The sequence below is a fragment of the Hyla sarda genome, chromosome 4 (assembly GCF_029499605.1).
Source record: "Hyla sarda isolate aHylSar1 chromosome 4, aHylSar1.hap1, whole genome shotgun sequence".
Taxonomy (NCBI): domain Eukaryota; kingdom Metazoa; phylum Chordata; class Amphibia; order Anura; family Hylidae; genus Hyla; species Hyla sarda.
The window spans coordinates 167,203,383-167,218,107 of NC_079192.1; the positions used below are offsets into that span (position 1 = coordinate 167,203,383).

A 14,725-nucleotide genomic window follows, 5' to 3' on the forward strand; every position below is an offset into this window, starting at 1 on the left:
TGCCAGTTCCTGAGCTGCCCTGGACCGACATGGCAATGGACTTAATTACTGACCTTCCTTCTTCTGGGGGCAATACGGTTATGTGGGTTGTTGTGGACCGATTTTCTAAAATGGCTCATTTTGTGCTCTTTCCAGGTTTACCATCTGCACCGCAGCTTGCCAAGCTATTCCTTGGTCATATCTACCGTCTCCATAGATTGCCTTCTCATATCTCCGATCGGGGAGTCCAGTTTGTCTCCAAGTTCTAGAGGGTCCTCTGTTCTCGTCTACAAGTTAAACTGGACTTCTCCTCGGCTTACTACCCTCAATCCAACGGTCAGGTCGAAAGGGTGAATCAGATCTTGGGGGACTATCTTTGCCAGTTGGCAAACATCGCCTTATCTGCAAACTTTTAAAAGGCATTCGTTATAAACGTCCACCTTTACCCAATTATCAATCCACTTGGGGCGTTAATCTTCTTCTCAATCTATTTATCTCTTGGGAAGACAATGACACTTTATCCTTAAAACTTCTCTCTTTCAAATTAACCACTCTTCTTTGTCTTATATCTATTAAAGGGGTACTCCGGCGCTAAGACATCTTATCCCCTATCCAAAGGATAGCGCATAAGATGCCTGATCGCGGGGGTCCCGCTGCCCCGTGATCTTGCACGCAGCACCCCGTTACAATCAGTCCCCGGAGCATGTTTGCTCATGCCCCCTTCCATAGGTTTACATTGAGGGGCCGTAGCGTGACGTCACACAGGGCGGGGCCGTGGCATCACAATGCTCCGGCCCCGTGATCGCCAGTAATCAGACCCGGAGCGAACATGCTCCGGGGACTGATTGTAACGGGGTGCTGTGTGCGAGATCACGGGGGACCCCCGCGATCAGGCATCTTATGCCCTATCCTTTGGATAGGGGATAAGATGTCTTAGCGCCAGAGTACCCCTTTAAACGTATTTCTGATGTCAAACCTTTGGACATCTCTTGAAGACAGTATACCCCTCAGGGAGCTAATTTCTCTGTTCACAGACGAACAAAAATTAACCTACAAAATGTTTTCTATTCTTTTCCCTATCAAGAAAAAGCTTATGAATCAAAAATACTAACTCTACGTCATTCTTCTCAATCTTAACTCCTTATTTCTTACTGTAAACCCCACCTTCCAGTTTCTTCGGCTACTCTCGCCAGATGGGTTAGACAGGTCATGTCCCTTGCTAACAAACACATCTGTCTTTGGTGCCCATTCCACTAGAGGTGCAGTTTCAACGAAACCTGTTCAATCTTATTTTAGACCTGAACAACATGTATCTATGAATTTATGTTAATTAATTTCTTATTACATTTTATATACCGTAGTACTGTAACTACTTTCTAGCTTTAAACATGCATAATGCGAATGCCTCCTGTCTTAATATAAAATTGGAGATTTTCCTACCCTTGGTGACAGAAAATATTGATTTTATGAATGACTGGAGATGAGCATTATCCCTCCCTATACTCATCCCTATATGGTTATTACTATATATTTATATTCTTTTTCAGCGTATTAACATTTCCCGAGAATGCTTCCATTTCCATTGCATATGGGATTCCTATATCCAGAATATTCTACCGCCTTCCTTCAACTCGGTTCCGGTTTAGTAGTTCACTTACCTGAATTCATGATTTCTTCTGTCCTCCCTGTTGGATGCACGAGGAATATGCCTACAATCAACAGATTACCATTTAGACTTCAGTTCATGTTAATGTTTTATATAATTTTTTTGTTTTCTCTATTTCTCACATCAAAGAAAGAGGAAGTTATGTATGTTGCACTGATTTATATAAACTAGGGTGCACTCTGATTGGTTACCTGTCTTCAGGTAACATCCTTGGCTTTACACCTGTACCTATACAGTTTTTTTTCTTCAGATTCACTGTAAAACTCTTCAAGTTTTGCTGCTATACATTCTGCAGTAAAGAAAGAAATGCATAATGTTCGTCTCCTGTCTTTCATAAAATCAATATTTTCCGTCTATATTCTCCAATCTAACCCATTCCCTAATAAAAGTTCAAACCATCTTTTTTTTTCTGTCCCTGCCTATTGCCCATCTATCCCTAACCCCCTCCCTGCTTTTAATTTTTTTTCTTTTTACTATATTAAAAATGCCATTTTGTCTGCCTGGTAGTGTGCTCACTACCAGGAAGACTTCCCCAGCAGGCACGACGTCACTGATGCCTGCTGGGGGGTCGACTTCCACCCTTAGTTCATCTACACAGGGTGCCTCCAGCTTTTTCACCACTACAACTCCCAGCTTGCCCTGACATCTATTGGCTGTCAGGGCATGCTGGGAGTTGTAGTAGTGAAACAGCTGGAGGCACCCTGTGTTGAAAACAATAAGTCAGGGCCGCACTTCCCCGCCCCCCCCCCCATGTTAAAACCTCGAACCCCGCTCTCCCCCAACCCACGTGTTAAAACTCTGATCCCCCTAAACATACTTACATGCCGCAGAATCCTGCAGCAGCAGCGGCGACATGTGCTGAGCAGTGGCCAGGGAGCCAATGCGCTCGCTCCTGTCTGTCTGACAGGCAGGGAGCGAGCGCAGGCTTAATGAATTCGGACAGATTGCCCGGCCGGCATCGGTCCGAATTCAGGCGTGACATCACACCAGCCTGCAGCCGGCCACTAGGAGGAAGACCCCTAGTGGCCGGTTTTCAACCGTAAATTAAAAGGTTTAATAAAAAAAAATAAATAAATGAAAATTAGATATATGTTGTAGTACATGTACTACAACATATAAAAAAAATGTTGATGACAATGCCCATTTAACCCCTTAAGGACGCAGGGTTTCAGTTTTTGCATTTTCGTTTTTTCTTCCTTACCTTTTAAAAATCATAACCCTTTAAATTTTCCACCTAAAAATCCATATTATAGCTTATTTTTTGAGTCACCAATTCCACTTTACTGTGAAATTAGTCATTTTTACCACAAATCCACGGCAAAACGAAAAAAAAGAATCATTGTGCGACAAAATCGAAGAAAAAATGCCATCTTGTAACTTTTGCGGGCTTCTATTTCTACGGAGGGCATATTTCGGTAAAAATTACACCTTATAATTATTCTGTAGGTCCATACGGTTAAGATGGTACCCTACTTATATAGGTTTCATTTTGTCGTACTTCAGGAAAATATAACTACATGCAGGAAAATTTATACGTTTAAAAATGTCCTCTTCTGAAGCCTATAACTTTATTTTTCCACGTACAGGGCGGTATGAGGGCTCATTTTTTGCGCAGTGATCTGAAGTTTTTTCGGTACAATTTTTGTTTTGATCTGACTTTTTGATCACTTTTTATTCATTTTTTAATGGTATAAAAAAGTGACAAAAAAGCTTTTTTGGACTTTGGAATCTTTTTACGTGTACGCCATTGACCATGCGGTTTAATTAATGATATAATTTTATAGTTCAGACATTTACACACGCAGTGATACCACATGTTTATTTTTATTTACACGGTTTTATTATTTTTTTTATGGGAAAAAGGGGGTGATTCAAACTTATTAGGGAAGGGGTTAAATGATCTTTATTAACACTTTTTTTGCAGTGTTCTAGCTCCCATAGGGACCTATAACACCGCACACACTGATCTTTCACACAGATCACTGGCGTGTATTAACACGCCTGTGATCAGTGTTATCGGCGCTTGACTGCTCCTGCCTGGATCTCAGGCACGGGGCAGTCATTCGCCGATCAGACACCGAGGAGGCAGGTAAGGTCCCTCCCGGTGTCCTGTAAGCTGCTCAGGATGCCGCGATTTCACAGCGGCGGTCCCGAACAGCCCGACTGAGCAGCCGGGATACTTTCGCTTCAGACGCAGCGGTCATCTTTGATCGCCGCGTCTGAAGGGTTAATACAGGGCATCACCACGATCGGTCCTTCGCTGTTAAAGGGGTATTCCAGGCAAAACCCTTTTTTCTATCTATCAACTGGCTCCGGAAAGTTAAACAGATTTGTATATTACTTCTATTAAAAAAATAATAATCCTTCCAGTAGTTATTAGCTTCTGAAGTTTTCTGTCTAACTGCTCAATGATGACGTCACGTCCTGGGAGCTGTGCATATGAGAATATCCCCATAGGAACTGCGCAGCTACCGGGACGTGAGTCATCAGAGAGCAGTTAGACAGAAAAACAACAACTCCACTTCAGAAGCTAATAACTATTGGAAGGATTAAGATTTTTTAATAGAAATAATTAACAAATCTGTCCGGAGCCAGTTGATATATTAAAACGAGTTTTGGCCTGGAATACCCCTTTAAGGGGTAAAAACCAAACATGTTAATAAAAATATAAACATATGTGGTATCGACGCGTGCGTAAGTGTCCGAACTATAAAAATATATTGTTAATTAGACCGCACTGTAAATGGCGTACACTTAAATTCAAAAGTTAATAGCCAATTTTTTTGGTCACCACTTATACCATAAAAAAAAAAAGGATTAAAAGTTCAAAAAGTCCGATTAAAAACAAAAATGGTACCGATAAAAACTTCAGATCACGTTTAGAAACGGAAGCCATCATATGGGTCTGTTGGTGCAAAATTGAAAGGGTTATGATTTTTACTAGGTGAGGAGGAAAAAGCGAAAGTGCAATAACGGAAAAACCCCGAGTCCCTAAGGGGTTAAAAAGCGCAAAAAAAATGCGCACACAAAATAATATTTAACATGCAAATTCATACCACCTCTGCCTTCTTAGAAAAATGACATCCTAGGGGCGTGCCTTGGCGCCGACTGAGATGGCTGTACATTAGGACTGCTCCTGAGGCCGAGAATTAGCCCTTAAACCCCTGGTGACCCTGCTATTTCAATGGGGAGGACCTCCCGAAGGGTTAAGAATCCTTCCACTACTGCCCGGCTGAATTCCACCCCACCTGAAGACATCCTGCGCTTCCTGCAGACAACTCCCGCCTCTGCACCTCCTCGCCTGCCGGCCATTACTGGACCCGTGCAGGGTCTGCGCTCCCGCTCCAGAGGCCGTACCTTGCTCCGCGAGGAAGATTCTCTTGCTTGCCGCCTGCTAACGCCGGAGATGTCCTCTCACCTTTTGCCTCCGCTGCTCCGTCTGTGCCCTGTGTCTCGGCCCGCCTGTCCCTGTGCTGTTGCACAGATTCTGGAGCCCCAGTTCTCTGCTGCAGCCCCTGCCACGGAGACTCCTTCGGCTTCTGAGCACGTGAACCCGGCAGTGAGTGCAACTAACAGCTCGCTTGCAGGGACTGCTGATCCCCGTAGCGCTGCTCAGCTGCCCCCACAAGTGGCACCTTTTCCCTCCTCTCCCTGTAAGAGAGCAGACCCGCCATCTTGGGACTCCCTGGTGAGAGGCCTGCCTCCTCACACATGCTCCCTGCAGCTGCTCCCAGCTGCTCAGCCCCCCCCCCCCCCACCCCTGTACCTCCACCTCCAGCCTGGGGATCTGGGCTCCACTCCACTGGGAAGCTCCCACAGGACAGGTTCTGCTCCATCTGCACTCCCTCTTTCTGCTCCTCTGGACCCCCCCCTTGCTGCCTTTTATACTCCTTACAGCTCTCCCAAACCGCAGAGGCGTAGTCAGTGCAATATGATGTCTTCAAGAGCCCCCCGCCTGCCTCCTCTTACATGAGAGGACAGGCAGGGGGAGAGAAGCGAGTGGCGGCAGTCTCCGGCCCTACAAAAGCCGCTGCAGTTCAATGATTTAAAAAGCACCTGCGCTATCGGCAGGTTAGATGCCGATACTGATAACTTAGAAAATTGTGAATATCGGCCAAGCTGATAATTAGTCGACCCGTAATTTTAAGGCACCAAATTAATGTTCCATTTGTGGCAAGGCCATCAAACTTTCCCTATACAACCCGATTAGGCACCTTTCCTGGAAGTTTACACCCACTTATGTTAACACAGTAGGATTACAAGGAACAAGTACAACTGTTAATTCAAAATGGTTTTATTAGTCTAGTTCTTTAAACAAAATAAGCCAATGTAATATATTTAGGGGTCCACCAGAATACTACTTCAGACAATAGAGAAACTGCTGTATTGTTTTCGGGAAACTTTAAATGTGAGGTGTAAAGTTAGTTTTAGACAAAAAGAATAAACTGCTAAAAATGATTCATGTCACATGAATTGTAAATAGACATTTATACAAAAAAGGCAAATATTTACAAATTTACATTAACTAAAATATCCTGAGTTTTAGTCTTCATCTGATCCATCTTCTTCAGGCAAAGGGCGAGATCTGCAATTGAAGAAAAAAAAGTGTTTACAGTTCAGCTGCTTAAATATTCATTAAGACGAATGTTAAATTCACTCATACTAAACTGCAGTTGTACTCAGCTGCCTTCAGGGTAGTGTCATATGAGGCAAGTTTACTGTCTATTTTCAACAGTGGGGGGGGCGCATCAGTTTTTATACTATATTGTTCTAAATGTGCAAAAATTACAATTGTGTAAACTACATGGACATTTTCAAAGTTGTGTACTGTTCGGTCTACCACTTCTTGCAGTTTAGCTGTATTTGCGCAAATTAAGTTTAGAAGATTTGATAAACCTACATCTCCTAATAGGACAAGTACAAGATCAGATGAGCACAAAGCTTAAAACCTAGCTCTGCAGTTCACTGGTTTCTATAATTGTGCAGAAATTATACCAAGCAAACAGAACTACTACATCACACCTATATTGATACTAGCCTTAAAAAGTGAGTGAGGGAAATCTGTTAAGACTATTAGATGAGCGAAGGTACAGCAATTCAATTCTTTATGAACCTTGCAGCTCGGCAGTTGCTGACTTTATCCTGCATAAATTAGTTCAGCTTTCAGATGCTCCGGTGGGCTGGAAAAGGTGGATACTGTCTTAGAAGAGAGTCAGCAGCCCACCGGAGCACCTGAAAGCTGAATTTATGCAGGCTAAAGTCAGCAACCTCAGAGCCGCGAGGTTTGCGGTGAATCGAATTGCTGTAACTTTGCTCATCTCTAGACTATATTCAAAATTTGTCGCAGGAAGTCACAAGCTGGCCCCGTGCAACATTTCATTTAGACCAAGTTTCTTGGCCATGAAGTGTTCTTATTTAGATTACTTTGTGCAGTGATCAATAACTTTGTGAAAAGTTGCACGGGTCAGATTTAGAAGTTATCACAGGACAGGTCAACCCTGCCATATATAACTATGCAGCAATTATATTAATATCCATGCAACATTTAATACATTTGTTGCATGGCCACTACTCTGTGGCATTTAAAGGTAGAACAGTTCTGTCGTCATTTAGCAGAGTCTGGGCAACATTTGATAATTATATTGCACGACCACCACTAAAGATGCAACTTTTCAGCAAGAAAGCTAGTACAGTTTTGATAAATGTCTGTATACATTCTCTCCAGTGTAACAAGGACCATAAGCACACACTTAACCAGCACCAGCATAAGCAACTTACTTCCTTGGGGCTTTCCCGACTCCACTGCCACCAGCTTCCTCCTCATCCTCAGATGGCACGCGGTTTTCTTTTTCAGGGCGGCTTGTTGATGGAGAACCAAAGAAATCTCCAATACCCTTCTGCCACTTTGGTGTAGGTCTAACACATACAGGGTTGCCCCCTGCATATTTGCCTTCAGCTTCACATGTTAGAGAGCAGAAAGAAAAATTAATGTTTGGTAGATTAAGATAGCCACATTGTAAAAGGATATTTGGATAAGATTTATTCAACAGTACAAAATGTTTGCCTTAACTAGGGTTTTGTTTTTATTAAAAACATGAAGTCCCTATAGATGACTGTTTGAAGCATCTTGTTATTTGATTGCTTTGAACTGTTAAAGGGGTACTTAAGTATACATTTTAAAACCCAAAGCCACCACACTACCTGGATATGTTCCCTGTAACCCATCCTGTCACATATGCATGGCTCCTGAGGCCTCTTGTCTTCTCTGGCTGCTTGATATTCTCCAGCCTTCCCATCTCTTGCCTACAAGTCCCAGGAATCATTGCAGCTCTGGCACCCAGCTCACTCAGAAGCACTTAAAGAGGTACTTTTTTTATTTAATTTTTTTTCACACACGTAAAAACAAACACGGATGTAACAGTATGGGGAAAGAGTAAACAGTGAGTTTTTAAAAGTGCATACAGTTCCATCTGTTTTTATTAAAAAACACTTTTGAAAATTTTCCATTTTAAATGTGAGGGGTGTTGGGTGGGGACTTTAGGATGCAAATGCGCATGTGCAAAGTAAAAACCGTATATGGTTTCCCGTATGGAACCGTATATACATGTCCGTTTCCCATTGACGTCCATGTTTAAAGTGTATGCAGTTGCAGTATGGTTCTTAAACCAGAGACTAAACCGTGGTCAACCACGGTTTTGAGTACAGGAGAAAACTGTACGCAACCGGATGCATACGGTTTTCAATACGGTTCCATATGTTTTCAATACTGAAAACGTATATGGGAAACTTGAAAACATGGTGTGAACCCACCCTTAATCTTTTAAGTAATCAGCCACTTTATGCTCCACAGGGTTTTGTCTGACCAGTGCTCTGACACCTTTCTGTGTCAGGAACTGTCCAGAGCAGGATAGGTTTGCTATGTGGATTTGCTCCTGCTCTGGACAGTTCCTTACATGGACAGGTGTCAAAGCACTGGTCAGACAGAAAAGAAATTCAAAGAAAATAACTTCATATGGAGCACACAGCAGCTGATAAGTACTGGAAGAATTATTATTAAATTGAAGTAGTTTACAACTTTGTTTAACGTTTTGGCACCAGTTGATTTTAATCAGTTTTCCACTGGAGAACCCCTTTAACATCCTGCTCTGAGCAGCAGAGATTCAGTGTCTGATTGGCTGAGGCTGCACACCTCCCAGTTCTCAGGACTAAAGAGCATGACTCAACAGTCCAGAAACCACATGGTCAGCATCTCAGGAGAGTGGTTGCTGCTTTTAGAGAAGGACGTGGACAGTAGATGGCTGTATGATGTTTCCTCACTCACTAGCTGTCCTATATAGCTAGTGAATGATATTTCAACAATTTATCCCCTATCCCCAGGATAAGGATCTGATCGTGGGGGTCCAACCCCAGTCTCCTGTACAAGGCCACAGCCGACACGCCTCCTCCATGTATCTCTATGAGACAGCATTCGTGCCTCGCCACCTCTCCCAGAGAACTGTATGGGGAGGGGGGTGTACCATCAACCTCAGAGAGTTCGACGCTAAGCGCATTAGCCGCTCAGACCGGTAATGCTGGGGCCCTGTGCATGAGATCACCGGGGGGCTACCTACTTTCCTATTTTACTTTTTTTTTTTTTTTTTTAAGCCAAACGTTTTTACTAAATATTTGTTTAAATTTGTCCTACCATTTTTCCATATGAAGGTTTATTTTCTGTGCCATGACCTGTAGTTTGTGCGTATGACCTTTAAGGCAATTATAATTTTTTTTTTATTTTTATTTTTTACACACAAAAATGCAGGAATTTTGGACTTTGTTTACTACATGATAGTTTGGACAATTATGCATACAGGGGGATTTATAACTATCATTTGATTGCCAATACTGTTCAGTGCTATGCATAGAAATGATTATCATCAGCAATCTTCTGCTCGATGTCGGACCAGAGCAGAAGACCCTGGGAGAGCAGCTGAGGTAGTTGAAGGGACCTCCGGCATCCATTTTGGACAATTGGATCCCGAATCATAATATAATACCCGCAATTACCACAGATGCCATGATCTGTATTAAGACATCTTAGAGGTTAATGGCGGACATCAACACGACCACTGATGTCTCATTACTTAATCAGGAAGTAGATTAACGTCCTTTGTCTTTAAGGGGTTAAAGAACAGTGTTATACACTACTGCTCTTAGTGAACTTCCCTTAGGACTCCTTAAGTGCTGCAGTGTTTTAGAGTGTAACATGTCTGAAACTAACCAATAACCATAGGTTTCCTTTAACTCAAACTTTGCAAACCAATCAACAACAAAAAGTCACATATGTATCTCAAGTCATCTCTACAAAGTGCAGTTATTTCATAACTTACATTTCTTTCCAGTGGGAGATGTTGAATGATTCGAGGAACCAGGGCTGGCGCCAAACGATTTTCTTGGTGCTCTGGCAGCAACAGCTTAATATAAATATATCAAAGTCAATACAGGGGTAAAGTTCTTAAATTAAAATAGGCACTGGGTAACCCACCAATCAGACACTCACCCCCCCCCCTAACCTGTAGATAAGTAATAAAACACCGGAGAATACCTTTAAGCATACAGTCACACAAACAGGATCGGCAGCAGATCAGAAGTTTTGGCCAAGCTTGTGGTTGAAATCTGAGGCAGATTCTATACATATGAACTTACTCAAACACAATAGGAGCTTTTTCAATCAGCCTGAAGCCCCAATTGTCTTTTTTCCCCATTTAAAAAAAAAAAAAAAAAAAAAAAAAAAAAAAAACAATCACAGTTCAGCTTTCATTTCTTAAAGGAGTAGTCCAGTGGTGATTCAGTGGTGAGCAACTTATCCCCTATCCTAAGGATAGGGGATAAGTTGCAGATCGCGGGGGGTCCGACCGCTGGGGCCCCCTGCGATATCCTGTACGGAGCCCCGACAGCCCACGGGAAGGGGGCGTGTCGACCTCCGCACGAGGCGGCGACCGACACGCCCCCTCAATACAACTCTATGGCAGAGCCGAAGCGCTGCCTTCGGCAATCTCCGGCTCTGCCATAGAGATGTATTGAGGGGGCGTGTCGGCCGCCGCCTCGTGCGGGGGTCGACACCCGCTATCTCGGCGGAGAGCCGGGGCCCCGTACAGAGAGATCGCAGGGGGCCCCAGCGGTCGGACCCCCGCGATCTCAAACTTATCCCCTATCCTTAGGATAGGGGATAAGTTTTTCACCACTGGACTACCCCTTTAACAAGCTTTTGTAAAGTGAAAGTTTAGTCCAGAATACACTGCAGCACACCTATTGACTTTAAAAGGTGCAAACAATAAGTCAAATGCTAAACGGCAGTATATCGGCTTCTCTATTAACCAGTATGAATTTAGCTAGGTTCACATCTGCATGACTACATTTCAAGAAAAATATATAAAAATAAAGATACATAAGTTTTTTGTGTGCCATTGACTTTACTAGAGCCCATACTAGCAATATTACAGAGTAGATACAGTGGTCCCTCAAGTTACAATATTAATTTGCTCCAGAACAACCATTGTATGTGGAGACTAAGGCTGCATTCATATCAGGATTTCTCCATCCACCCTGAGCACACGATTTTTATTACTTAAAATCATATATAAAGTCAGATCCATTACACACATCCGATATCACGATTTTTGTTCGGGTCTGACCACGAATTCAGACCTGAACAAAAATCGTGTGAAATCGGATCTGTGTAATGGATCCGATTTTAATGGAGGTCAATGGATCCGACTTTATATACGATTTTAAGTTATAAAAATTGTGTACTCAGGTCGAATGGAGAAGTCGTGATGTGAATGCAGCCTAACTATGGAAACCTGGTAATTGGTTCTGAAGCCTCCAAAAATAGGAAAAAGTGAGTATTAAAAGAAAAATAAGTAGTTAACTAATATACTAATCTAGATAAAACAAAACCTTACATATAAGTAATAAAGATCTGCTGGGAGCTGTAATCACTGTATATGTAGAGGACAGGAGCTTCTTCAGGGTCCTGTACAGTACACAATGTCCAAAAAGTTAAATGGAGCTGTCGTCCCGTCCCCCCCCCCCGGAGCATCTGACCCTAGCACAGGTAAAGAGTAGTACAGATGATCAGTCAGTGCATGCACTTCAGTAATACAGGGGTTTTCCCAGTAAATCGCCCATTCTGATTGGTCAGTTGTTCCAGCCATTGACATGTTTCGCAGATCTGTACTGTTCGTAGCATTGTATGCCAAGTCTAATTTCAAGTTACAATGGTCCAGAAAAGACATTGTATGTTGAAGGATCACTGTAGTTCATACTAGCAGTATTTTTCTCTCCGCCATAGATGTGAAACGAGCTGTATACCAAGTATACACTGCTGTTATGCTCTGACTTGTTCAGCTTCGTGCCAATGAGACCCTGAAGAGATCAGAGCACAGCAGATACAGTCGTGTTCCATTTACTTGAATGAGGTCCAGTATGTTAGGTAAGTTGAGCAGAGGACTAGAAGTGATCAGTCCCATCCTTTCAGAGACAGGGCTCCCTTAAGCTGAGCACAGTAGTGAGAACATAACCAAAGTACAGTATTTCAAACTTTTAGGGTAGGGTCACAAGTGCCATGTTTTGCTGCTATTTTGATACCCATTGACTGATAGTTAACAAGCTATGCAGCAGAAAATATACACATTAAAACACTGCATGTGCAACACTACCTTGAGGGAGACCTGAGCTCAGAGCACAAGTGACAGCACCTCATATTACCTATGAACATTTTGGAGACACCTTCTCCAGCTAGGTGGAGGTACACCGTCTTACAACAAGCACCACAGTACAGAACAAGGTGTGAACAGATTCTATAGCCCCCTGTATCCCATACCACACACTACAGAAGTTTCTCAACGAGGGTGCCTCCAGCTGTTGCAAAACTACAACTCCCAGCATGCCCGGACAGCCTTCGGCTGTCCGGGCATGCTGGGAATTGTAGTTTGGCAACAGCTGGAGGCACCTTCGTTGAGAAACACTGCACTGGACATTTACAGATAGCGCACTGACAGGTATTTTGGCGCGCTCCTCCCCTTGGCGCCAAAACACATTAACCTTTACCATCCCGTCCTTTCGGCATTCACCATATGTAGCCCAGACACTACCGCACATGACCCCAGTTTGAACATTTTATCGATCACCAACTACACGGACAGCGCAGATTTTATAAGTAAGGAAAAGACTTGAAACCCGGTGACCACACAAAAGATGGCGGTGCTGACGTTAAACGCCTCACCTTTCCTGTAGCTGCCGGTAGATGAGCCCGCACTGTCCGCCTTGGTTCGCACCATGATCACGCCGTGACACACGTTACCGCTTCAATACCAGAACGCCGCTCTATAGCGCACTTTAAAGATCCCAGTTTGGCGCTCGAAATTCCGCCTCGCCTCCTGTCTTCCTATTGCACAGATCTCCGTAGGCACCGCCCACTCCTCGATAATAGGCCAATGAGAGCGGAGAAGAAGATGTCATTCAACCTGTCACGTTTCCTTCCCGCCCGAAGTCTCTTCAGTAGTGCTGGTGGCGATGAGGCGTGGTCTGTGCAGATCTTGAGTTTCCCGCTCACATGTGTGACTGGCTACGGTTCCGGTTCATGTAGAAGCAATATGGCGGATTGATACAGAACCGGAGCAATAGTTTCTCTGTATTGTTAACCCCTTAAGGACCAGTCCCAGTTTAGCCTTAAAGGGGTATTCCAGGAAAAAAACTTTTTTATATATATCAACTGGTTCCAGAAAGTTAAACAGATTTGTAAATCACTTCTATTAAAAAATCTTAATACTTTCAGTACTTATGAGCTTCTGAAGTTAATGTTGTTCTTTTCTGTCTAAGTAATCTCTGATGACACGTGTCTCGGGAAACGCCCAGTTTAGAAGAAAATTCCCATAGCAAACCTCTTCTAAACTGGGCGGTTCCCGAGACATGTGTCATCAGAGATTACTTAGACAGAAAAGAACAACCTAAACTTCAGAAGCTCATAAGTACTGAAAGGATTAAGATTTTTTAATACAAGTAATTTACAAATCTTTTTAACTTTCTGGAGCCAGTTGATATATAAAAAAAAGTTTTTTCCTGGAATACCCCTTTAAGGACCGGAGGTTTTTCCGTTTTTGCATTTTCGTTTTTTGCTCCTTGCCTTTAAAAAATCATAACTCTTTCAAATTTACACCTAAAAATCCATATGATGGCTTATTTTTTGCGCCACCAATTCTACTTTGTAATGACGTCAGTCATTTTGCCCAAAAATCTATGGTGAAGCGGGAAAAAAAATCATTGTGCGACAAAATTAAAAAAAAAAAAACGCTGTTTTGTAACTTTTGGGGGCTTCCGTTTCTACGTAGTACATTTTTCGGTAAAAATGACACCTGATATGTATTCTGTAGGTCCATATGATTAAAATGATACCCTACTTATATAGGTTTGATTTTGTCGGACTTCTGGAAAAAATCATAACTACATGCAGGAAAATTAATACGTTTAAAATTGTCATCTTCTGACCCCTATAACTTTTTTATTTTTCCGTGTATGGGGCGGTATGAGCGCTCATTTTTTGCGCCGTGATCTGAAGTTTTTAACGGTACCATTTTTGCATTGATAGAACTTATTGATCACTTTTTATTCATTTTTAAATGATATAAAAAGTGACCAAAAATGCACTATTTTGGACTTTGGAATTTTTTTGCGCGCACGCCATTGACCGAGCGGTTTAATTAATGATATATTTTTATAATTCGGACATTTCCGCACGCGGTGATACCACATATGTTTATTTTTATTTACACTGTGTTTTTTTTTTTATTGGAAAAGGGGGGTGATTCAAACTTTTAATAGGGGAGGAGTTAAATGATCTTTATTCACTTTTTTTTTTTTCACTTTTTTTTTTTGCAGTGTTATAGGTCCCATAGGGACCTATAACACTGCACACACTGATCTCCTATGCTGATCACTGGTTTCTCATAAGAAACCAGTGATCAACGATTCTGCCGGATGACTGCTCCTGCCTGGATCTCAGGCACTGAGCAGTCATTCGGCGATCGGACAGCGAGGAGGCAG

The 14,725-nt window shown here is 42.6% G+C and overlaps 1 protein-coding gene across 1 annotated transcript; it reads right to left on the minus strand.

The window, feature by feature from the left end:
• Positions 1 to 5,927: 5,927 nt before the first annotated feature.
• On the minus strand, positions 5,928 to 13,147 carry PCLAF (PCNA clamp associated factor). The gene is made up of 4 exons (XM_056572659.1): positions 12,909 to 13,147; positions 10,012 to 10,095; positions 7,424 to 7,601; positions 5,928 to 6,230 (listed from the first exon to the last, which is right to left on the minus strand). Exons 1-4 carry the CDS (start codon positions 12,961 to 12,963, stop codon positions 6,188 to 6,190), a joined length of 360 nt encoding a protein of 119 aa, XP_056428634.1. The 5' UTR covers positions 12,964 to 13,147; the 3' UTR covers positions 5,928 to 6,187.
• Positions 13,148 to 14,725: the final 1,578 nt, after the last annotated feature.